At 34.8% G+C, this 23803-nt stretch overlaps 1 protein-coding gene and 1 long non-coding RNA gene across 8 annotated transcripts in view; one reads left to right on the top strand and one right to left on the bottom strand.

Annotated features, from left to right (window-relative positions):
- Window positions 1–23803, top strand: part of LOC138696086 (CCR4-NOT transcription complex subunit 10-like) — a 95122-nt gene that overhangs the window by 44442 nt on the left and 26877 nt on the right. For all 6 annotated transcript variants that reach the window (XM_069820618.1, XM_069820619.1, XM_069820615.1 and 3 more), the window contains 3 exons: window positions 1155–1357; window positions 6601–7037; window positions 12094–12272. In XM_069820618.1, the coding sequence (XP_069676719.1) occupies window positions 1155–1357; window positions 6601–7037; window positions 12094–12272 (819 nt within the window). The remainder of the gene's footprint in view (window positions 1–1154; window positions 1358–6600; window positions 7038–12093; window positions 12273–23803) is intronic.
- LOC138696088 (uncharacterized) lies at window positions 2868–22827 on the bottom strand. Of its 2 annotated transcripts, none has more exons than XR_011331231.1 (3): window positions 20570–20714; window positions 20375–20462; window positions 2868–3822 (listed from the first exon to the last, which is right to left on the bottom strand). It is a non-coding gene; the product is annotated as an uncharacterized lncRNA (long non-coding RNA). The 2 variants fall into 2 exon arrangements; XR_011331232.1 differs by lacking the exon at window positions 2868–3822 and adding an exon at window positions 20776–22827 and having other exon boundaries at window positions 18247–20462; window positions 20570–20648.

Below are 23803 nucleotides of genomic sequence, written 5' to 3'. Positions count from 1 at the left end.
ACGAGTGGTAGTCTGGTGGTTTTGTAGTGGTGCAGCTTTTTCTACTTCTGTTGTTATGTTTGAATGCTTCATTTAGTATTTAATAGAATTTAGAACTGAAGAGCCTACATTTTTTTTTATCAAGGAACAGAATAGGCATGTAAGACGAAATTGTTAGCCTAGTGATGAAAGATGTTTCTATACTGAACTCTTGCTCACTTCTGGCTTCATAGTATTGGATCTACAACTCAGCAAAAGTATTCAAACAAGTCAGAAACAAAATTCTTTCATTTTTTTTAATGTTTCAAATGCTTTTAGGAAATTTGCAAATTTTACATTTTATGTGCTTCAATCAATCTTCTTAATGTATCCAGCTGTTTGCTGACAACATAAAGTCCACTATAGTCTTTTCAGTTCTTGTTTTTCATGAGAAATGAGGGGTATTTTGATCGGTGTTAATTATAGATGCCTGTTGCTAGTAGCCAGAGTTGGGGTGTAGTCAATATATACTGCAGGACTGTGTCTTCTGCAACTGATACTGATGATTTTAATGTACTTCTTTTGTGGTTTATGGATGGACAGTATAGAAGAATGTGTTCCAGATCTTCATCATGATTATTACACCACAGACAAGTAGGATTATCAGAAAGGTGAAATCGGTGTAGGTACATTGTGTGAGAATGTGTCCTGTTCTGGCTCTTATTAAAAATGTTGAACATGTCTGGGAAAGATTTTATACATTTCCAGGTCATTTGGCTTCTTTTGAACGGACTGTAAAATTTTTCCTTTGTCAGAAGGGAGCCAGTTGTTGATCCATAGGTTTATAAAATGAGACCTTACTGAAGCAAAGGCATTGGATAGAGATATCACTTGAAGAGGTCTTGGCTGCAAATATGTTGCCTGTTTTGCAATATTATCGACTTTCTTGTTTCCAGGTATGCCACAATGACTAGGTATCCATTGAAATGTTATTTTCTTTTGGAGGTTTTTCAGTTACTTAATTGTTTCTGAATTGGAATAATTCTATATGCGTATGTGTGCTTCTGTCAACTGAAAGTTCTCCTCGAGGGAGACATTCTTCTGCAGGCTTGAAGTTCAAATCATTTTTCAGTCAGTTCCAAAATTGTTTGCGTGAGCCATTCTTTTTGTTATCCCGTCTCTTATTCATGTTGCAGGGGAGCCATACTCAGGTCGTCCTCTCTTCACTCTTGGGTCCAACAAGCGCTACGAGCTGATGTACAACCTGGGCGTGAGCCTGCTGCATGCTGGGCGCCCCATTCAAGCATTTGACTGCTTGACTGAAGCTGTGCAAGTATTCCATATGAACCCACGGCTCTGGCTGCGGCTGGCAGAGTGCTGTGTCATGGCACACAAGGCTGTGAGTACTGCCTGAATGTTACTTCCGTGTGCTATTTGAATCATTCTTATAACTATTTATTCATTACTAAATGCCAACCTTGCATTAGGAACTGAATATCAATTTCTAGTAGGGAAGATGCATTGATTTTATTTTCCGTCAAAAGTGAGTTCTATTAATGAAAAATAAGTAATATTATATACAGGATGTTCCATCATGAAACGGACAAATTTTATCGTGTTCAGATGATCATTCTAAGCAAGAGAAAGTTCATAATAAACCATGAGTCGATTCAACTTCATTCTTAAGATACAATTTGAAATACCAATGCAACCCAGGTATTATTTATGAACATGTGAAATATCCAGTTTAACTCTTGCAATATCTGTTAGTTTTTGCTTCTCTTGTGCATTGAAAGGATGCATTGATCAGGATGATTGATGACATAATAATAATAATAATAATAATAATAATAATGGTAATAATATTTATTTGCCATTAAATAATTAAATTACAATAGGCTTCGTTAAAAGGAAACATTACAGATTAAAAGACAAGATCATTCACCTCTCACATTAAAGAACTCGTGAACAGTATAAAAAGCCTTATTAATTAACCACTATAAGAGAAATTTTTTAAAATGGGAAAGAGCAACACATTTAGCATTAACAGACAAGGCGTTAAAAATTGTATTCCCATAGATTCCCAACTTTTCAGTACTTTGGAAGTGTGACAATATTTAAAACTTAAATCATATGACCTAGTGCCATAATCATGAATGTTTGATCTACTACAATATTTATCCACATTTTCTCTTATAAAAATCAGGCAAGCAAAGATATAAATTCCATGAAAAGTTAGTATTTTATAGTCCTGCCATCTATCCGCTATATGCAGAAACTAAATCACGCAAAGTGAAGTGGGTAGGCATTAGACATACACATAATTAATAAATAAGTTCTTACAATGTTCAAAATGAGATTTTCTTGCCATGATATGTGAAGCTCTTTTCTGCAATATAAAAATCTTGATGGCACTAGACGAATGGCCCCAAATGTGTACACCATATAGTAAATGACAATGAAAAAGACCAAAATATACACTACCGGTCAAAAGTTTTCGGTCACCTATCATAACTATGAATTTGTGGTTAAAACAGGGATTTCGTTTTGAATATTCTATCATATCATAATGCTAGAGAGAGAAAATATTTATTTTGTTGGTCTATTTAGTTTTTCCGATGTGTTTGTACATTGAAATAAAGTATATAGTTGTTTTCATAGCTGATCGAAAACTTTTGACAGGTAGTGTACATTCATAATAACTTGTTGACTTACACAGTTTACAAATCTCTGAAGAACATAGGAAACTCGAGACAACTTATTACAGGCAAAAGATACATGTTCATTCCAGAGCAGTTTTTTATCTAAATTGAATTCAAGTAGTTTCATGGATGAGAAAATATTTTGAACTGCTCTAAGACTAGACGTCATTTCTTGAGTTTTATTCTTGTTTAAGATAAATTAATTACTGGCAAACCAATATTAAGTTGCACTTTATACCTCAAGGTCTTGATTTATATTTATAAAATGCATATCATCTGCATACAAAACTGAAAAAGGAGATGGTACATTATAAACAACTAGTGGCCTGAAGCAACAATAGCTGCTTGTATAGTGGATGACTATTTAAAAATAAATAAATAAATATACAATTAGACTAAAAAATTAAGCAATAAGGAACACAATACCTTTGTACAATGTCAGTGAAGGCAGCAATTCGATCCAAACACAATTCTTTATATAAAATCTAACTTTACATATTGAATATGCGAACATTTGAGTCAAACACAACACTGATTGAAAAACATAACTTGACACAATTAGAATGAGACTTATATTGCAATAATATATTTTCTTTATAAACAATGTTTTGTGTATATGCTATATTACTATCTTGCCTTGTTCACTTGTATTTGTAATCACAACTTGTATATCTTGTGGATTCTTGACATGACTGAATACAACATACAATTGTTCAAGGGTGAACAAAGACTTAGAAAGGTAGATGCCAGGTAGATGCCAAGTTTCTTAAATGTCCGCCCTTGTGCCTTGTTGATGGTCATAGCAAATGCCAGTCTCAATAGGAACTGCAATCTTGTCATTCAGAAAGGCATATTTTGATCAGTAGAAATTAGCTTTATCCTTGGCATAAAAACAATGTTTCCCTTTCCAGCAGCTGTAATAATTTAAAGTTTCACAGATTTTTCCATTAAGCCATGTACGTCATGCGAACTCCATGAACTAAGCCAGAGCTCAAATTCATATTTCTGACTAGCATAACAATTGCACCAACTTTGAGGATGAATTTGCGTGGTGGCATTCCTGAGGGTGTAATGGAATTCAGATATTCTAATGATATATTTAACTTTTTTACCAGGTCATCTGTGATGATTGAGTTGACACTGCAGTACTCCTTGGAATCCCCTGCAATTAAATGGATCACTTGTTGATTTCATAACAATTGTTATTGAGAGGATACACAATAACTCGGGTCGAATATTCATCAACCATACAAGCATTTAATGAATTACCAAAAACATGGCTGACATCCAAGTTTTCATTGCATAAAAAGTTAACTTATTTGGAATGTTAATAATATTTTCATTAAGATTATTAAATTGATGTGTTCCATTTCCTAATTGAAGTAACCACTCAGAAAATGCTCGTCCATTGACATTGGCTCGCATATTTTGGGTAAAATGAAAAATAATAAAGGAATTCCAAATTTTACTGTTCTGAATGCAGGATTTCAGGATTTGAACTCGGCTTGACATTGGCACCACTGGCAATACCTGCCTGAAATCACCACCGAAAAGAATAACTTTCCCACCCATTGGAATATTACCTAATGATTGATCATTACATTTCATCATGTCTCTTAGCAAACGGTCCACACAGTCAACTGCTACAGCAGAGATCATCGATCTTCATCAATGAGAATAATAGATGCTTCACGTAAAACCTTAGCTCTTTCAGTGTTAGCCTTGATGCAAGAAACTGACGAAGATGTTATAGTAACAGGAAGATTACCTGATCAATTATAGTTTGAGAAAATCTCGAAAAAAACCCAACCATTTAATCAGCCCAAGCGCAACTCCGGATTGGCAGTCAAGCACCTCAGCAGACTGAGCCACACTGGTGGCCAACAATGTTGTTAACTTTTATACAATATACAGTACATTGTTCATTGTTTCATATTTTTTTAAGAAAATTTCAATATTCCATAATTTTGTTATTACAATTTCATTTTTTTTTTCATTTCATTTATTATATTCCATAGGTCTTACATGAGCAATGAAGCGTTAAGATGTGGAACAAGTCAAAATTTTACATATTACAATTACAATTTTTGCAAATTTTTACAATTTTTACAGTTTTACAATTTTGTAATTTTCTACAATTTTTTACAATATTTTGGGGAGCTGTAGTGAGATGATGTGAGGCCCAAGGATTCGCCAAAAGATTACCCGGCATTTGCCTTATGGTTGGGGAAAACCTCGGTAAAAACCCAACCAGGTAATCAGACCAAAGGGGGTGAAATGAAGTGAGGCTGAGGACTCGCCATAGACCATCCGGCTTCAGTCCCACAGCTGGGGAAGAAATAGTTATTACTATCAGTGCAATAGTTTCTGATGCAACATTAATTTCTATTACCTCCTGCTTCAGTTAGAAGCAGAGAATGTTATCTCCGAAAAGTACAAATTTTTGCTAAGAAAATCAATGCTTTTCTGAATCACACTGAAATGTCTGTAAGAATAAATTTTCTACATATTGTAAAAATATAAAAAGTTTATCTTCATAAACAAATGAGCAATCATTAAATAAACAACGGTATTCACCCTTTTTCCTTCCTTCTGTAAAGTTGCGTTTTTGGAGTTAATGTTCTCTGACTCTAAGCCCTCGATCTATTCTCAAAATGTTGTCAGTCTCTCGCATTTTGAAATGAATTATGCACTAAACTTAAAAAAAAAAAAAAAATACCAAAAAAACTGATGTGAAACAATCACATGACCTTCTTTATCCCTCTGCTTTACATAAACTTATATGAGATTTGAAAGTACCCTCCAATTAAAAAAATGCTTGAAATAAAAGTTATTTAGATGAAAGTAACAAACTCTTTTTACTTCACATTGCAATCTTGGTTGTGAACAACAGTTGAACATCGTGAAACATAAGGTGCAAAGCATACTTTCATTATTTAAACCACAACCTTTTCTATAGGCCTACACAAAACCCCCCATTACTGACACCATTCAGGACCTCTAACCCTCTAATGAAACTATATTACAATTTTCTAATATATACAGAGGTGCCAACTATTACGGATTTTTCATAATTATTACGAATTTCTCCCCACTATTACAGCCAAAGGGAAAATTATAACAGAGAAGCAAAATGATCACAGTGGATATATTTATTTCTTCTGAAAAGATTAGAAGAAATGTGTAAAGACATTTCCAGTTGAGACTGAGTTTCTTAAACATGCAGGAGTGTAGATATTTCACACAGAAATAATTTCTTAAATATTTTATTCAAAGATTTCCAAATTTGGTTAATGAAGATGAACATGATAGACTTGAAGAGCAATGTATAGCTTACCAATGCAGTATTTTTCCTGAATACATTATACATAGATCTAGAATAGATGCAAAGAAGGTCAAAATTGTAGAGTTCAGAAATGAACATGAGTACAAAACATTAAATAAACTCGTGTTTGCAGTGTGCCTCACAGTGACTCTTCTACGGAAAGAGTCTTCTGTGTCATGAGAAAAAGTAAGGCAAAATTCATGCCTATCAACACTGGAACCAATATGACTTCACAAGTAGAAATATGCTTCAAAAATAAATTTGCAGAAAAGCAGCTGCTAAGTGAAAAAACATACCACAAAGCATTTTTTTTTTTTCGCAGAAGAAGTGAGAGGTAGTGTGTACTAATTATACATAATATGCTTTACATATGACGTTGACATATTCACTTTTGGATTAATGACAACCAAGTTGAAAGGTTGGCACCTCTGTATCTGTGTTGTAGATTCCACAAATAGATCAATAAATATTTCTTTTGTGTTACGTGATCAGTCAACAATTGTGTTACTTGAATACATGTAGCTCCTGCTAAAATATAAGTTTATTATGTGTGGCATACTGATTTTAAAACTTGTGGATTTACGGGGAAAATGCTGTCTGTTCATTCCTCTGCAGGACAATGAGAGTGACTTCAACATCCACGCACGACGCAAGGACCTGGTGCAGGGTGTGGTGGGTGCAGGCTCACACCGAAAGATCATCCTTACACCACAGCTCTCCAAGGACACCAAATACAGTTGTGAGGGCCAGTCCTTTGCAATACCTGTGGCCACGGTGGAGTTTGCATCATTGTGCCTGCGCAATGCTTTGCTACTGCTACCTGACTGCCAGCCTGAGGAGGCAGCACCTGACACAGCTGACGTGACTGCACCTGGCAGCCATTATGTGTATGCGGCACCATCCAATCCCCTAGGTGCCCACGAGGCAGCGAGTCTCAAATGCTCTGTGCTGGCAATGAGTGCGTATGTGGCACTGTGCCTGGGTGACTACATCGTGGCACTGGACCATGCGCAGATGCTGCTGGTGCAGCCCACACTCTCTGGAGTACACAGGTCAGACTCAGGGGCTCTCAATGTGTTTCTATTGGTTTTCAAACTGTGTCTGTGTCTGTTTACATGTGTGTGTGGTTGGGTAGGTGGGATGTATGTGGGCATGATAAAAAGAGAGGAGTCAGAGAGAAAGAGAGAGGGAGGAGGGAAAGAGGGGGAGATAGAGAGAGGAAACGAGAGAGGGGAATCTGTGTCTTGAATATAACATATTTATTTATTTATTTCTCATCAATCTTGTCTGGACATGGTAGATTTGATGCATTCTAATTCAAATCCGTCATTCCCATATCAAATACAAAGTAAATATAACGTAATAGTTTCACCACTACTAACCTTGAACTACTTTTAAATTTTTCAGCTCTGCTAATTACAGTATAGTACTATTTAATATTGTATATCTACTATACTATACTATACAACACAAACTAATGCAGTAATAATAATCATATATAAATAATAATAATAACAATATAATATCATAATAAACTCACTTCACTATATTTATCATTCCTAAATGTTTTACTATTATTGTTCTTTTTCATCTTTTAACTTGTTTACTAAACTGTTTAACAAGTTACTCATTTGCTTACTTTTTAACTAATATCTTTTGTAGAGTGAAGGATTCTCTCACATTATAATCTCTCTTCAACCAGTTCTTTTATTAATATTAGAGGAGAAAAATTCGCTCCGGCGCCGGGGATCGAACCCAGGTCCTTGGTTCTATGTACCAAGTGCTCTCACCATTGAGCTACGCCGAAGTCCAATCCACAACACCAGATCGAACTCCCCTCCTCCAGTGTTTTTCCCTTTGTGGCCTGACTCAAAGTTGGGCATGTATGTTAACATTTTATTAAGTCAACTGCCATTATACAAGGAGCGCACTCAGTTGAGTAACTTAGTGGCCGGGATTCCACAGTAATGTGCACAGTAATCTGTATAGAAATATGCACTGTTGCTAGAAGAATTTACTAAAGATTATTACTTTTTTGGTCCTACAGAATATATCCTATAGGTAAAAAAAAAAAAATAATAATAATAATAATAATAATCGGTTGTGTGCGTTCAACCCATGTGTTCTCCTATCAGCCTATAACCAACTTTCCCCCCTTCTACCCTTTGCTGTTACCTAAACTCTGTAAAATTATGTAAATGAAGTGCCCCTGACAGATGCCTTCCAGCCATCAAAGACTTTGGAACCATCACTACAATACACATTTTGTAAGTTTGCTTATTTCATTACTTCATTTCATATCATTATAAACTTGAGATAATACTGTTTAGCTATATCAATAATTATTTCACAGCTTTAATTAAACCTTGCTTACATTATTTTCACATATACATCTCAGATTATAACAGCAACTGTTTCGTGTGCTTACGTCTATACTTCGCTGTGCAAAGCTTGTAACAAGATATTACATATTTAATGTAACTATTATAGTATGCTTACATACTATTCAACAGTATTAAGCTTTTGTTAACCCACATTTTCATTACTATTATATTTCGTATTTCTAATTTCGTGTGCACAATTGTTATTATTGGTCCACCTTATGATTCACACATTCATATGATATTTCTCATTCATTATTTGCAGTTGAGTTTATCTCCATACTGGAAACATGTGGTTTTCCATCCCTTGCCACAGATGGCCCAACAAGTTGTAGTCTGAACTTCATTTTAACATTTCACTGACGCTACAGCATAAATAACAATTTATTGATGTTTTAATTTTAATCATAATTACTAAATCTCACAATTGTATTTCTTTGGTCAGCAGGAAAAGGCACATAAGTCAAATTAATTTTTCAGGAGAGACTTTCTTTTTAATTTACTGTTAACTGAATATAAGTACAATAATGAAATTAATGTATGTTGGTTAAAATAAGACCCTTTTCAATTTAAAATACAAGAAATTTTATTACTTCAAAAATTAAAAAAAAATACTAGACTTGCGCGATTAGGTACTACAGAAAAATCGACTTTTTTTACTTATGTGCCTTTTCCCACCGACTAAAGATTTATAACGGAAGTTTACAACTTGTTCATGCAGATATCAAATATATGCAGACGACGTTCAATTGTATATTTCAGCCCGTCCCGACGCACTAAACGATAGCATTAATAGTCTGAATGAAGATCTTGATTCCATCTCTTCCTGGTCTCAACAATTTGGGCTTAACCTAAACGCATGTAAATCACAGGCTATTCTGTTCGCGAACCGTAGATTAATTCCTGAAGTCAACGACCTGAATATTCCACCTGTGAAACTGAATAAAACAATCATCCCGTTTAGTTCTACCGTAAAAAATCTCGGAGTACATTTCGAATCTAATCTAAATTGGGATACGCATATTAAATATACATGTAAGAAGGCATTCTCTATTCTCCATTCACTAAAAAGATTGTATCATTATCCATCTAAATTAAAACAGACGCTGGTACAGACACTCATTCTACCTCACTTCGATTATTGCGACGTTTTGTTCAGTGATCTCAGGATTGATTCCGCTCAGAAACTACAGCGTGTTCATAACGCGTGCGTCCGCTTCATTTGTAATGTTCGATACTATGATCATATCTCACCTTCTTTCAAGAAGTTATCATGGCTTAGGTTACATGAGAGGAGAAATCTGCACTCACTTTCTCTCTTATATCGAATTATGCACTCTTCATCCCCCTATTATTTATTCGCTCGATTTCATACTCTCTCTCGCCATCATAATATTAATACTCGAGCACAACGCGATAACACGCTAGAAATTCCACTTCACGCATCGTCTCTGTATTCCTCATCCTTCACTGTTGCTACCTCTCGTCACTGGAACTCTCTGCCGCCTGAAGTCAAGGGCTGCCGAACATTGAATTCTTTCAAATCCAAGTTAGAAAATTATCTTATGACGAGTTGCCAAACTAACTTACTATTATGACAAGTGTTGTATTGCATGTTTCCACGTATTCACATTTTTTTTATGTTCTAATGATATTCAACTTATTTTATATTTTTGTTTTCATATTTTCCGATAATGTTATATCTCTAATGTGATAAGTTGAGCTATATATAATCTTAATTTTCCTTATTGTGTGTACTTAGAAATATTGTATTCACTGTATACTTTGTACTGCACTATTTTATTACTACTATTAGTATTATTATTATTATTATTATCATCATTATTACTATTCCTCTTTATTATTATTATTATTATTATTATTATGAATAATTGTCTCTTTTTGTATGCCTCATTTATTTTGACCTGCTGTTCACATATTATTATGCTTTTTTCTTTCTTTCTGTATGTTATATATTATGTCTGATTTCTTCTTATTTGTTGTTTATTTTTTATTATTATTATTATCTTATTCAGTTTTGTGTGTAAAATTGTAGTGTAATTTGTTAATTTGTAGTGTTTTTGTAACGCAGTCTTTACTCCTGGTTGAGTGTTAGAGAAGGCCGTATGGCCTTAACTCTGCCAGGTTAAATAAATCATTATTATTATTATTATTATTATATCAGATTACACAACAACAACAACAAAAAACAAAAACAAAAATGGCTTTTAAGGAACCCGACCGAAGGTTCATTGCCGCCCTCACATAAGCCCGCCATCGGTCCCTATCCTGTGCAAGATTAAGCCAGTCTCTATCATCATATCCCACCTCCCTCAAATCCATTTTAATATTATCCTCCCATCTACGTCTCGGCCTCCCTAAATGTCTTTTTCCCTCCGGTCTCCCAACTAACACTCTATATGCATTTCTGGATTCGCCCATACGTGCTACATGCCCTGCCCATCTCAAACGTCTGGATTTCAAGTTCCTAATTATGTCAGGTGAAGAATACAATGTGTGCAGTTCTGTGTTGTGTAACTTTCTCCATTCTCCTGTAACTTCATCCCGCTTAGCCCCAAATATTTTCCTAAGCACCTTATTCTCAACCACCCTTAACCTATGTTCCTCTCTCAGAGTGAGAGTCCAAGTTTCACAGCCATATAGAAGAACCGGTAATATAACTGTTTTATAAATTCTAACTTTCAGATTTTTGGAGAGCAGACTGGATGATAAGAGCTTCTCAACCGAATAATAACACGCATTTCCCATATTTATTCTGCGTTTAATTTCCTCCCGAGTGTCATTTATATTTGTTACTGTTGCTCCAAGATATTTGAATTTTTCCACCTCTTCGAAGGATAAATCTCCAATATTTATATTTCCATTTCGTACAATATTCCCGTCACGAGACATAATCATATACTTTGTCTTTTCGGGATTTACTTCCAAACCGATCGCTTTACTTGCTTCAAGTAAAATTTCCGTGTTTTCCCTAACCGTCTGTGTATTTTCTCCTAACATATTCACGTCATCCGCATAGACAAGAAGCTGATGTAGCCCGTTCAATTCCAAACCCTGCCTGTTATCCTGAACTTTCCTAATGGCATATTCTATAGCGAAGTTAAAAAGTAAAGGTGATAGTGCATCTCCCTGCTTTAGCCCGCAGTGAATTGGAAAAGGATCAGATAGAAACTGACCTATACGGACTCTGCTGTATGTTTCACTGAGACACATTTTAATTAATCGAACTAGTTTCTTGGGAATACCAAATTCAATAAGAATATCATATAATACTTCCCTCTTAACCGAGTCATATGCCTTTTTGAAATCTATGAATAACTGATGTACTGTACCCTTATACTCCCATTTTTTCTCCATTATCTGCCGAATACAAAAAATCTGATCAATAGTCGATCTATTACGCCGAAAACCGCACTGATGATCCCCAATAATTATCAGATTACACACATGCACCAACTAATTATTCATGTATTCAAGGGCATAGCTTCTGAAGATAGCTCTGTTGAGCCGAAAACGTTTAGGCCTAACTTAAGTAAAATGTGACAAATAACTTACGTTAATTGTTCTAAAGGTAAGCATAGGCAGACCCTGTATACTCTCATTTGATTGAGGGTGATTAATTTTAAAAAATTCACCTTAACAGTATCAGGATGAAATTGAATTGGAGGAATGAGACTGAAATAATGAACATATGCAACCTGTGCAGGATGCTGGGACACTTATATGCAGCAGAGGCTCTTGTGTTACTGGACAAGATCTCGGATGCCATAGAACACCTGAACCCTGAGCATGTGAAGGAGCTCACACAGATGTTCCCTCCGAATGAGAAAGATGCTGACCGTGAGAAAGCTGACATTGGCACTGAACAGCACAAACCTCTCAGAAGTAAGCATGATGCACAGCAGTAGCCAGGAGAAAAATGTAGTGATTAAGTTTCCAGTTGTCACAAAGTTAACAATTGAATAACTAAACGGAAAAACATTGCAAGCACCAAATTAAAATTTTACAAGAACAGAAAAAAAATAGTTGATGTGTAGGGTTGAAATGTTTTCCCACAACCTCCTAGATTTTACTGCCTATATTGAACATTGTGCTTCCATTTTCAACCAACAGAGTTCACTACAGCATAAAACAGAGTACATGCAACTTGTTTATATTAAAACATTGCAATGGGAAATAAAATATTGCTTGCAATGTTTTTCTGCTGAAGTGTTCAATTATTATATGGCCTTTTTTTTTCTTCTGTAGAGGATACACAGTTGGTAGGTACACAGTAGAACACTTGCAATAATTTATTACACACCTGTGCTTACATTAACAATAGCATCTATTCTTCTGTAACTGGTGTGTGTGTGTGTATCTAAAGCTACGGTTTGTTTACAGCGATTATCGCCGGGTGCACATCGCTGGCGATTGTCGCCTGGAGTTGCTAGCAGTTAAAATGAGTGCACATGGTTTCTTTACAGCAGTGATCACAGACGATCATCACCAGCATTTATAATCGCCGGCGATGTGCGTCGTAAACAAACCGTAGCTTAATGCCTGGCCACTTCACTTTACGTGATTCGGGTTCTGCAAGACTGTGACCCATTTTCAATTTTGTACACCACTTCGGTGGGCCACGCTGTACATGATGTATATCTGTGAAGAGTTATGTTGTGTACTAGGGTGAGTGTAGTAAGTGTCCGTGTAAGTGTAGTGTAGAGAATGGGTGAGGATGATGATGGAGAGGAAGGGAGAAGGGGAAACCAGGTGCCGGCACATAGCCTACTCCTGTTGAATAGCATCAAGGAGGCTGCCAGGCTTAACATTCCCATCCGACATACGAATCACTATCAACAGTGGATATGCCTTCTCTTCATATGCACTACAGAGAGATTTGGGATTTAACAGGCATATTGGTGCACAATTTAGTGATTAGAAGTTGTAACTGGTATTATTGTCAAAATATGTAAACAACAGCAGCGAACTTGAGAGAGTACATTGTGTGTTTACTTTCTGAAATAGTTGAGGGGAAGAAGCATCATCTAGTTTCGCATTCATTTACGAAGATATCGATATACAGTGAAATGCCGCTATTACCAACGCTGCAATTACGAATTTTTCAGAATAACGAAATAATTTTTTAGTCCCTGCCATTTTACTTTAATTTACATGTTGAAATGTTCAGTTTAAAGAATGCATAAGTAACGAACTATTCAGTTTAACGTAATAATAATTCATCCTGCTCCAAAAACAAAAACAAAAAAATGTTATTTTAACGAAATTAGGCCTAATAACAGAGCCATCTTCAGTTACAAGCCGGAGCATGGGTAGGTTTGGCAATGCTGAATGGAGGCGGGGGACGTGAAATAAAGGCATGACGTTTGACATTTTAGTGCTTTGATTTCGTTGTCACATGTACATTTTCGACATTGGTACAAAACTAAGTGCATATGATCAAGATTCGGTGTATTCATGTACATAATTTATTACAGAATCCGAAATGTTATTTTATTTGAGTTTCAGTATATTGTGTAAGTACTTGCATACAGCCACTTATAACTTTAAAAAATTAAAAGCATACGTGTTTTTTATTGATGGTACAAGGGAAAATAAATAAATACTTAAAGAAATGTTACTTGTACCAAAAATAAATAAACTAACGACGTACTTTCACAGTACCCTATTCCAATCAATTAACCATTATGTGGGTAGTAAATTGACAATGTTTTGCCGCTTTATGTTGTTTCACCTCTGACATGAAAGGTCTAGGATATTTTCATATACATTTTAATTTCATGTGATTATCTGTCGTGCTTTTCTATAAATATTGCAGATGCCCAGGAAGCCAGTTTTGGTTTGAACCTCGCCAGCCACCATAACAGTACTGTTTATCCTAAATTATTTGTTACAAATTTTCTAAAATAAAATTTTAAATAGGCCAAGGCCAAGTATAAATCTTTGATGGGCGATCATAAGAGTACAAGTCAATTTTTGGCGAAATTGAGATATGTACAGTTTTGTCATCATCAGCTCGATATCTATGTCTGGTAAAAAGAGTACAAGTCAAAACCTGCTGTAGAATGCCGCATTCTCTGATACACATAACACTATCTTCAAAATCATGTACGATGTTAAACAGTTTTTTTGCTCTCCTGTAAAATAAGGTTTTTTGACTTGTACTCTTATGATCGCCCATTAAAGAAATATCTATGAAAAAATTAAGAAACATACCTTCAACATAATATGTAACAAAACACATCATTATCTATTAAGTATGTGCCAATTAATGTGAACCCGGTGAACTTTAAATCCTGTAAATACGAAGTGAAAAGAAACATGTTTATAACTAATTTATTACAACCGAAATAATATTAATAAACAAACCTTGAAAACCAACAAAGTGAGTGTATGCATCTACAAAGATAGACAGTTCTGATGTATAGCAGGCAATCCGAATCTTCAACAAAACTGCAACATTTATGGGATCACAAAACAGCTGTTTACAATGAACTTGAAAATCAACGGCTTAACTTTATTAATATAGCAGGTGAGACCCAACAGTTTGGCTAGAATTCTGATACACCATAAACCACAAGTAAGACTATAAAAATGTAGTTCATACAGTATTTAATATTTAGAAGAATTGTTCAATCATTTTGTCATTAATAATAACTGTAAAAATTGCCAAAGACTACAGCCATATTTTCATTTGTTGTCTTATTTTTATTGCCAACACGCACTTAGTTTATAATACATCAACAATTAACGTTTGGTTCGACCGCGAACATAATTCCATCGACACACATTTATATTGTAACATTAATTTACATTGAAAATCGCTATTAGCACAAACACGTGTTCTGGATAGTAGGCAGGGGCGGCTCGTCCATAAGAGCTGCGGAGCTGCAGCACTCTCTGCTTTGACAGGAAAATAAAAATAATATTTATTTCAATTTGTAGAAGAATTGTTACATTTTTTATTGGTAAATTGCTTTATATTTCATCTGGCCGGGAATATGTACTATTATCTTATGCATAATCTTTTTGCGCATCGACTGTATTGGAATTGACACTGCATTCAAAGTCGTCCTGGAATCTGCAGGATGGGACAGCTCGTAAGAGTGTATGTCTTGCTTGGTCAGGGGGTAGAGAGGTGAAGGGAAGCAGAGGGAAACTGCCGCTGTTTAAAACCCATATTTCGCTGCAGTGGCTTGCAGAGCCAGGCCACAAGGGAAGATCTTTCCTTCCCTCCCACACCGCTATTGTAATGCTGCGTCAAATGAATTCTCTATTCCCTTGAAACTTAATGACAAAATTTTTCTTTTCTTATCACATACTTATTGTTGTTGAATTTTATCGAGTTAATATAATGAAGTTAATATTCTCTTTTGCCTTATTATTACGTATATATCCAGCCTCCAGCAGAACCTAATATTTGCCTTAACTCAAAATGATTGCACGAGTAGAATCATTTTGATATAGCACGTAAAATACGAAAGAGACTTATTTTCCAGTTTTAGAAAATTGTTGACCATCAGTATATCTGAGTGTTGCTTTGGTGTGACGTCTTAGTACCGTAACTTAACCAGTGCAGATTTGCAAGCATGAGTGTGTGTGAATTACAGAATATTAATTTTATTTTTCTCCACTTTCCCTTGCGGAGAAGATTGATGCAATGAAGTGAAATTAAAGGACCGTCCATTACCCGACTTAAATCTTACTCAAGCTTCATCCAGCCGAAATATGTAAGGAAGTATAACAATGAAATTTACGCTAAGCATTTGTGGTTACGTGGATGTGAACAAAAAAAAAAATCTGTATTTTGTTTTCCTTGCCTCCTCTTCGGTGGTGATGCTGCATGGACTAGGAGTGGTGTGACAGATTTAGGACATTTGCCTCTAAAAAGCAAAATGCACGAATCTTCGCAGTCTCATCTGAAAAATGTTGTTTCATTGGCTATGTTAGGCAAAACTAATATTGTTGTGCAATTAAGTGAAACGAACAGAACAAACATTCTCAAACATAATCAACAAGTGAGAAAAAATAGTGAAATTATTTTTAAGAAATATTGATTGTATCAAATTTTGTGGCCAATATGAACTTTCCCTTAGGGAACATGATGAAAAAACGATTCGAAGAACCCTGGTGTATTTCGTGGGTTGCTACAGTTCGCGAGTAATCTAAATGAGCCTCTCAAAAATCATTTGGAACATCCCACTGTTGAAAGGTAATTCTAAGACAATTCAGAATGAACTGGTAGATTGCAAGTTGAGTGTCTGCCAATCTGAAATTCAGACTGAAATTGATGGTATTAGTTTTTTTTAGCGATTAGCAAATGATGCCACAGACATCTCTCAACTAAGTCAGGAAGTTTTGGTTTTTCGATATGTAGTGCATTTATTTTTATTCTATACTTACTAGTAATGGTATCAAGAAGTGAAATTTGTATGTACCAAAATCTACTGCAGCTCTCCCAATCCACAAGTTCACGAGCCGCCACTGATAGTAGGCCTTCGTTTGACAGTTAATTACAGTGTTGCCGATGTATGGCTCCAGCTTGTAACTGAAGAAGGCTCTGCTACACAGAACAACAAAATAATAGAAGTGTACAGCGCATGTTACGACAGGGAAGCAGAAAACAAATAGTGCACTCCTGGTGGTCAGGCAGTGAAGCTTAACATTTGACTATATTTAGTGCGAAATCGGTGGTTCTAGTTTATTTATACTTGATTTCGCGAGAAGTTGCAGGTTCGTAACGAGATCAAAATAAGTATAGTATACGAAAATATCAGCATGTTAATATTGATAACGATTCTTATGTCAACGAGAAGAGCAGACATTATAGCCATCGATTGCCAGAATCAAAGAAGCCTCATTCTTGAACCCACTGTCCATTTTGAGAAGGATGATCAACAGGCCAATGATGTTAATGATGAAAAGTAGTCTATTTACAACCCATGTATTCCTCACTTCAGTGAGAGATACAAAATGAATATTAATACATGGGTAGTGAAAGGACTTCTTTTTGGCACTAGGGGAACTTCATTTAAGTTAACCAAAACCATTCTCCTTTCTCTTAAATTTTCTAATGAGGACATTAACAAAATTTGTGTAATGGTATTGAGAGATTCATTATCCATTTTACACAATCACTTGTATAATACTACGTAATATATATTTTTTTTTACTTCATTTCATTACTCTTCAATGTACTTTCATCTCGTGTTTCTCCGAAATCAAATTGTACTTTATTTTTAAATTTATCGTTGTTCCATATTCTCTCCACAATGATATTGTATTTTTAATTTAACCTCTGTTTTGTATTCTGGATCCTAGTGGTCAGCCGTAAATGTCGGCCAGATGTCCCAAATTGTGGAATTTGTGTAAGGATCATTCAATAACTTTGGAATTTAAGTTAAGCCTAGGCTCAAGGTCTGCACACAGCTGCACATCTCTCTATGTTAAATAATTCCTACTTATTCACATTTATTTACTTCACTATGTTAATGGAGAAATGTACAGTAATTAATTCTCAATTTACTGAAAAAAAAAACACACATACACAAATTCATATTTAATTCTAGATTTTTCTGGTAAAAGGAATGAAATAACAGTTGAAGTTGCTTTAATATCTGAAGGAAAACTTTCTTCAAAATCACTCATTTGAGTAAAAGAATTAATATTTGTGACTTGCAGCTAGGCCTGTATCAATAAAATTATAAATAGGCCTATCATACACATTAAAAGATCGTGGATAAAATATTATATACAACTAGTGGTATGTGCATTATCGCCAGCGATAATAATGCACTAACTATTATTCTACTTACCAACTACTGTAGTTTCATGCTCTGTAATTCACTCTTACCTAAACTAAATCCACCAATATAATTTCTTCTTAGTTTGCAGATGCCATACATTTATGCCATTTTCTTGTCTTAATTCTTCCGGTCCTTACTTAAGATAAACATGATAATTCCCCCAAACATGATAATTCTCCCAAATCTCACATAGATAAAGAAATGAATTCAGTGGTAGGAAAGGAAGTAACACACAAAAAAAAAAAAAAAAACCATAGATGTATTTACGTCAAGAAACACTCAATTTAATGATCTCACTTATCACATTTATTAACATCCGTTACATCCTGCACTTCAATTCGAGTTATCTTATTCTGCTACAACTCGAGTTATCTTATTCTGCTAATACACAGTTTAATAGGAATAATCATAACCTATTACCTCTATCATACAACTATAAACATGGGGATTACTTACAACTATACAGCTTACTTAATAATACTGATTGGTCTTCTGTTACTGAGCAGAATGATGTCAATAATGCAATGAATCATTTTTATAAATTATTAACTAAAGTAATGGATGATACAACCCCAAAATGTAAAAAAGGAAAGTACAGCTATCCCATGTGGTAGGCTATACACCCAAACTCAAAGAAAAAAAAAATACAGGCATAGGCAATTGCTGCTGCCACTGTATGACTCATCTCTGCAGCGGCAACCTTTACTTTCATTTTCACGTAGGAATCAGAAAAGTTAAAATGCTGTTTCTTTAGTTTCGGTGAGGTTCTGAATCTCTTTTTTTCAACTAAACTGAAAAGTGTATTAATGTACTGAAATTTAGCTTCCTTGTGAGTCTCAAATTGAATTTTATGTTCTATTAATGCGTTCCTAGTATTCTTTAGGAGATGTGGCACATCAAAAATAGTAGCAACAGGGTTACTATTAACAACAAAATGAAATGGACTGGGATTATTCAAATTGTTTTGACACAGTTCTCTCAGAGCTTTCTGATTTGTTCTATTTTGATCACAGACTGTACAAATTACATTCAACCCCATTTTTTTTAAGTTCACCTATAATATGAACAATTAGTGCTTTCAAGTCATCACTTGTAGCAGTACCTGCAGTAAAATAATAAGCAATCACTTGTTTCAACGTTCTGCGAATACCTCTTAGCATAAAAACTAATGCATGACTAGCAGCTACAGGTGAATGTCCTAGATGGCCTAAATCCTGATAACCGCAAATGATTTGCTTGTTTGACTCGTAATACAAACCACTATCTAGGGACATTTCATCAAAGAGTAATGCACAATATTTATCATTTTCGTGCATGTTCTTTACTTCTGCCTCTATAACTCTTAATAAAGCAGTATTAAGCACTGTATCAAATGGTACCTGGGACAACAGTGACTTGAGGAGTCTGACAGATGGAAGACAGAAATGAGTGGACAAATATTTTTAGAGACGTGGACTACATTTATAAATTGATAAAGCAAACACATTGTCTTGTATACACCATCACACAGCAGTGGATACCTTGTTAACATTTCTTAATTGACTATTAATAAATGTTTTGGTAACATCATTCAACTCTTCCTCCATAAACTTAAATTTCTCATCGTCATAAAGCTGCTTCAAGTGTTTCAATTGCGCCCTTTCATTCTGTAGACGTTTCTTTAATTTACCGGTACCTATTTTTGAAACAGTATTTCGATGGATTTTGTACATTTTTCACTTTGAAACTCCTGAACCCATAACTCCTCGATTGCTTGTGTCATCTAAGAAAGGTGAACAAAGAAATTCATAATCACTATCATCCATACCTTGTACATTATTAAGAATTACTCCATCTTGTTCAGCTTCTGAATTTCCAATATCACTTTCTCTGAGCGAATTCACATTATTTTCACTAAATTCTGAACTTCAACAAAATCACTCTGAACAGGACTACTATTCACATGTACATAGTCTGCATTTGGGATAGGCCTATACAGAGACAGTTCGAGATGTTTAGGAAGCACTCCAGGATTTAATCTCTCCCTATGAAAATTCACAAAATCTATGTGAAGAAAATGATCTTCACAAATAAAAAAATTCCTACAACTAACGTCTTAGCTTATATTACAAATTATTTTCCACGTAGTTAACACATCCTTTTTGGCTTCAGATGGAAATCTATAAAAATGTTTATTCTTACGTTTTACACTGGAGCTGAGATTTAAATAGTAGCCACTCCGACATCCAAGAAACTTACACGAATACTTCAGCCTCAAATTTGAACGTTTCTAAACAAATAAAATAAGTATTCCAATTTACATGTTGCTAAAAACTTTGCAACTATTATAGCACGTGTAAGTTATATAGTCATATTATTATTATTATTATTATTTACCTTCTCTGTAACATTCATCTCTAACAGATGGGCAGCGCTCTGTTTAAATAAACATTTCTTTGTTCTTTGACAAAACATTCTGAAACATAAGAGAACAGAAATCATTAGGTACCGGCAAAACATTTCAAACACAAATTGACATGAAACGTAGTTATGTACATTATTATTATTATTATTATTATTATTATTATTAATGATATACTTACTGTTGCTATCCTACAAAAGAGAAATGTTCACTAATTTTCTTATACCAAATACTTCTTCAACGTGTATACAACTCTATTCACATTTCACTTTCTCAGAATCAAAACAAATATGGTGGCTTTCTCAACATCCAATCAGAAAATTACATTCAAATGTTTTCCAGTATCCAATCAGCAAATTACATTCAAACATTTAGCGCTAATGGTGATCAGGCAACGAAACAATGGCCTGGCTTGTCATGCGACCGGAAATTCCTATCTCAGTTTCACCCTCCTGCTCTGCTAATAAGTAATTAAAAATTATTTAAAATATTTCGAAAGAAAATAAAATAAATGAGTTATCGCTAGGCCTTGGTCACCCTGGTTTCAGTGAGTTTTCTGAAAGCACTTCCGTAGACGCGATTGTTGTGGTTTTAATTTATATTTAAATGAAACAGTTTGATAAAATCGAACATTCGAAGGTAGTGATCGATTCAGAATCCAATCTCATAAAGCGTAATATTTCGAGAAATCGATTTGACAATATTACTGACTGTATGTAATAACACCTAACCTATATAACCCTGTTCAACGTACTTTTTGCTCTGTAAAACTTAATTTTTGGTCATGATGAATAATAAAATATTGTAAAATATGCAAGAATAATTATTCAGTTGTCGAATATGCATTATGGTACCGATTCTTATTGAAGTTGCAATATAATATGGGGTAATTTCCTAGAAGACGGGCAAAATCCAACATGGCTGACGAAAACTACCAAAACGTTCTGCCAACTATGAAGTTCAAATGTCACCAGACATCACAAAATCAAAGATGGAAAATCAATATTCATATTTTTAAAGAAGAACAAGCCCTTCAAAAAATGAAAATATGTTTAATTTTTCATCTTTGATTTTTATGCTGTTTGGTGGGATTCGAACTTCATAGTTAGTAGTACTTTTCTGGCAGTTTTCGTCCTCACTTTACCCCCACAAATCACTAAAACACAAAACAAAACAATAATTTTTCACTTCATCAAACAAAATTCAATCCTCATTGACGTCTTCAATGACAACCACTTACTTCACTTCCATTATGACACAGGCTTTAAGGCAATCTAAACTTAAACCATGCAGCCAACAAAGAACTAAACCAACACTTTGTCGTACAGTCAAGTTCACATAAATAACCATGTATTGACACAAAATGAAATTCTCTTTGAACTCTTATTACACCTTAACTTGTACGGAAAATTCAGTAAATAATTCCTTGGAACCATAGGAACAGTTTTCTCCTCAACAATCGACACAATTCTTATTCACCAGCGAAAGAATAAACCAAAATCGACACAAAATTTAGTACTCTGTTCTATATTCACACATCTTTCACAGATATCATAAAATGACAAACTTTCAATAACTTTGGCCATCAAACACAATATAACACCACTCACGTCAAACAACCAAGAACAACTTACTGACGTCATTATCCATTCAAAATTAACGAAAATTCTAGAACAAATGATGACAATCAAATCGAAGGAAAATCACAAAATGACAAACTCCCAATAGCTTTAGCCATCAAAACAGTATAACACCACTCACGTCAAACAACCAAGAACAACTGACAACGTCATTACCCATTCAAAATTAACAAAAATTCAAGAACAAATGACAACTATAACCAATCAAATTGAAACAACATCACGGCGACACCTCGTATAAAAACCTAGAACTAACAAATAAAAGTCACTAAAAACCACTAACATTTAACTCTAAAGTAAAAAGTTGGTAATACTTAATACATCCAACCAGGTGCCCGTCTTCTATGAATTTACCAAATATGGATATATAGTATAACCAACCCAGATACAGTATCTGTTATTCTACATATAATATGGGACACAATTTGTAGGCAAATTTAATCAGTTTTCGGCTTAATGAAATTTCACTATAACGGAAATAATTACAGTACCCTCTCAAATTAAACACAGAATAAATATGGGAAATGCCTGTTATTATTTGGTTGAGAAGCTTTTATTATCCAGTCTGCTCTCAAAAAATCTGAAAGTTAGAATTTATAAAACAGTTATATTACCGGTTGTTTTGTATGGTTGTGAAACTTGGACTCTCACTTTGAGAGAGGAACATAGGTTAAGAGTATTTGAGAATAAGGTGCTTAGGAAAATATTTGGGGCTAAGAGGGATGAAGTTACAGGAGAATGGAGAAAGTTACACAACACAGAACTGCACGCATTGTATTCTTCACCTGACATAATTTACTTACTTACTTAGAAATGGCTTTTAAGGAACCCGAAGGTTCATTGCCGCCCTCACTATCGGTCCCTATCCTGTGCAAGATTAATACAGTCTCTATCATCATATCCCACCTCCCTGAAAACCATTTTAATATTATCCTCCCATCTACGTCTCAGCCTCCCCAAAGGTCTTTTTCTCTCCGGTCTCCCAACTAACACTCTATATGCATTTCTGGATTCGCCCATACGTGCTACATGACCTGCCTATCTCAAACATCTGGATTTAATGTTCCTATTTATGTCAGGTGGCGAATACAATGCGTGCAGTTCTGCGTTGTGTAACTTTCTCCATACTTCTGTAACTTCATCCCTCTTAGCTCCAAATATTTTCCTAAGAACCTTATTCTCAAACACCCTTAATCTCTGTTCCTCTCTCAGAGTTGTTGTTGTTTTCTAATGCCAGGCGTTTGACAATAAAGTCATTTGACCTCTTGCACTCCAATATTTTTCAAAGATATTATCATGACCAGCCACTGCAGCACAGATTTTGAGGTGTTCCGAATCCATTTCTTGGTTTGAGTTGCACAATGGACAGTTAGGGGACTGATATATTCAATTCTATGCAGGTGTTTGGCCAAACAATCATGGCCTGTTGCCAATATAAATGCACTCCAATATGAAATGAGTACCATTAAGGTAAAATTATCCTCTCTCAGAGTGAGAGTCCAAGTTTCACAACCATACAGAACAACCGGTAATATAACTGTTTTATAAATTGTAACTTTCAGATTTTCT

The sequence above is a fragment of the Periplaneta americana genome, chromosome 3, assembly GCF_040183065.1.
Source record: "Periplaneta americana isolate PAMFEO1 chromosome 3, P.americana_PAMFEO1_priV1, whole genome shotgun sequence".
Lineage (NCBI taxonomy): Eukaryota > Metazoa > Arthropoda > Insecta > Blattodea > Blattidae > Periplaneta > Periplaneta americana.
The sequence above is the reverse complement of the archived record's forward strand: the minus strand, read 5'-3'. Positions and strand labels throughout refer to the sequence as shown.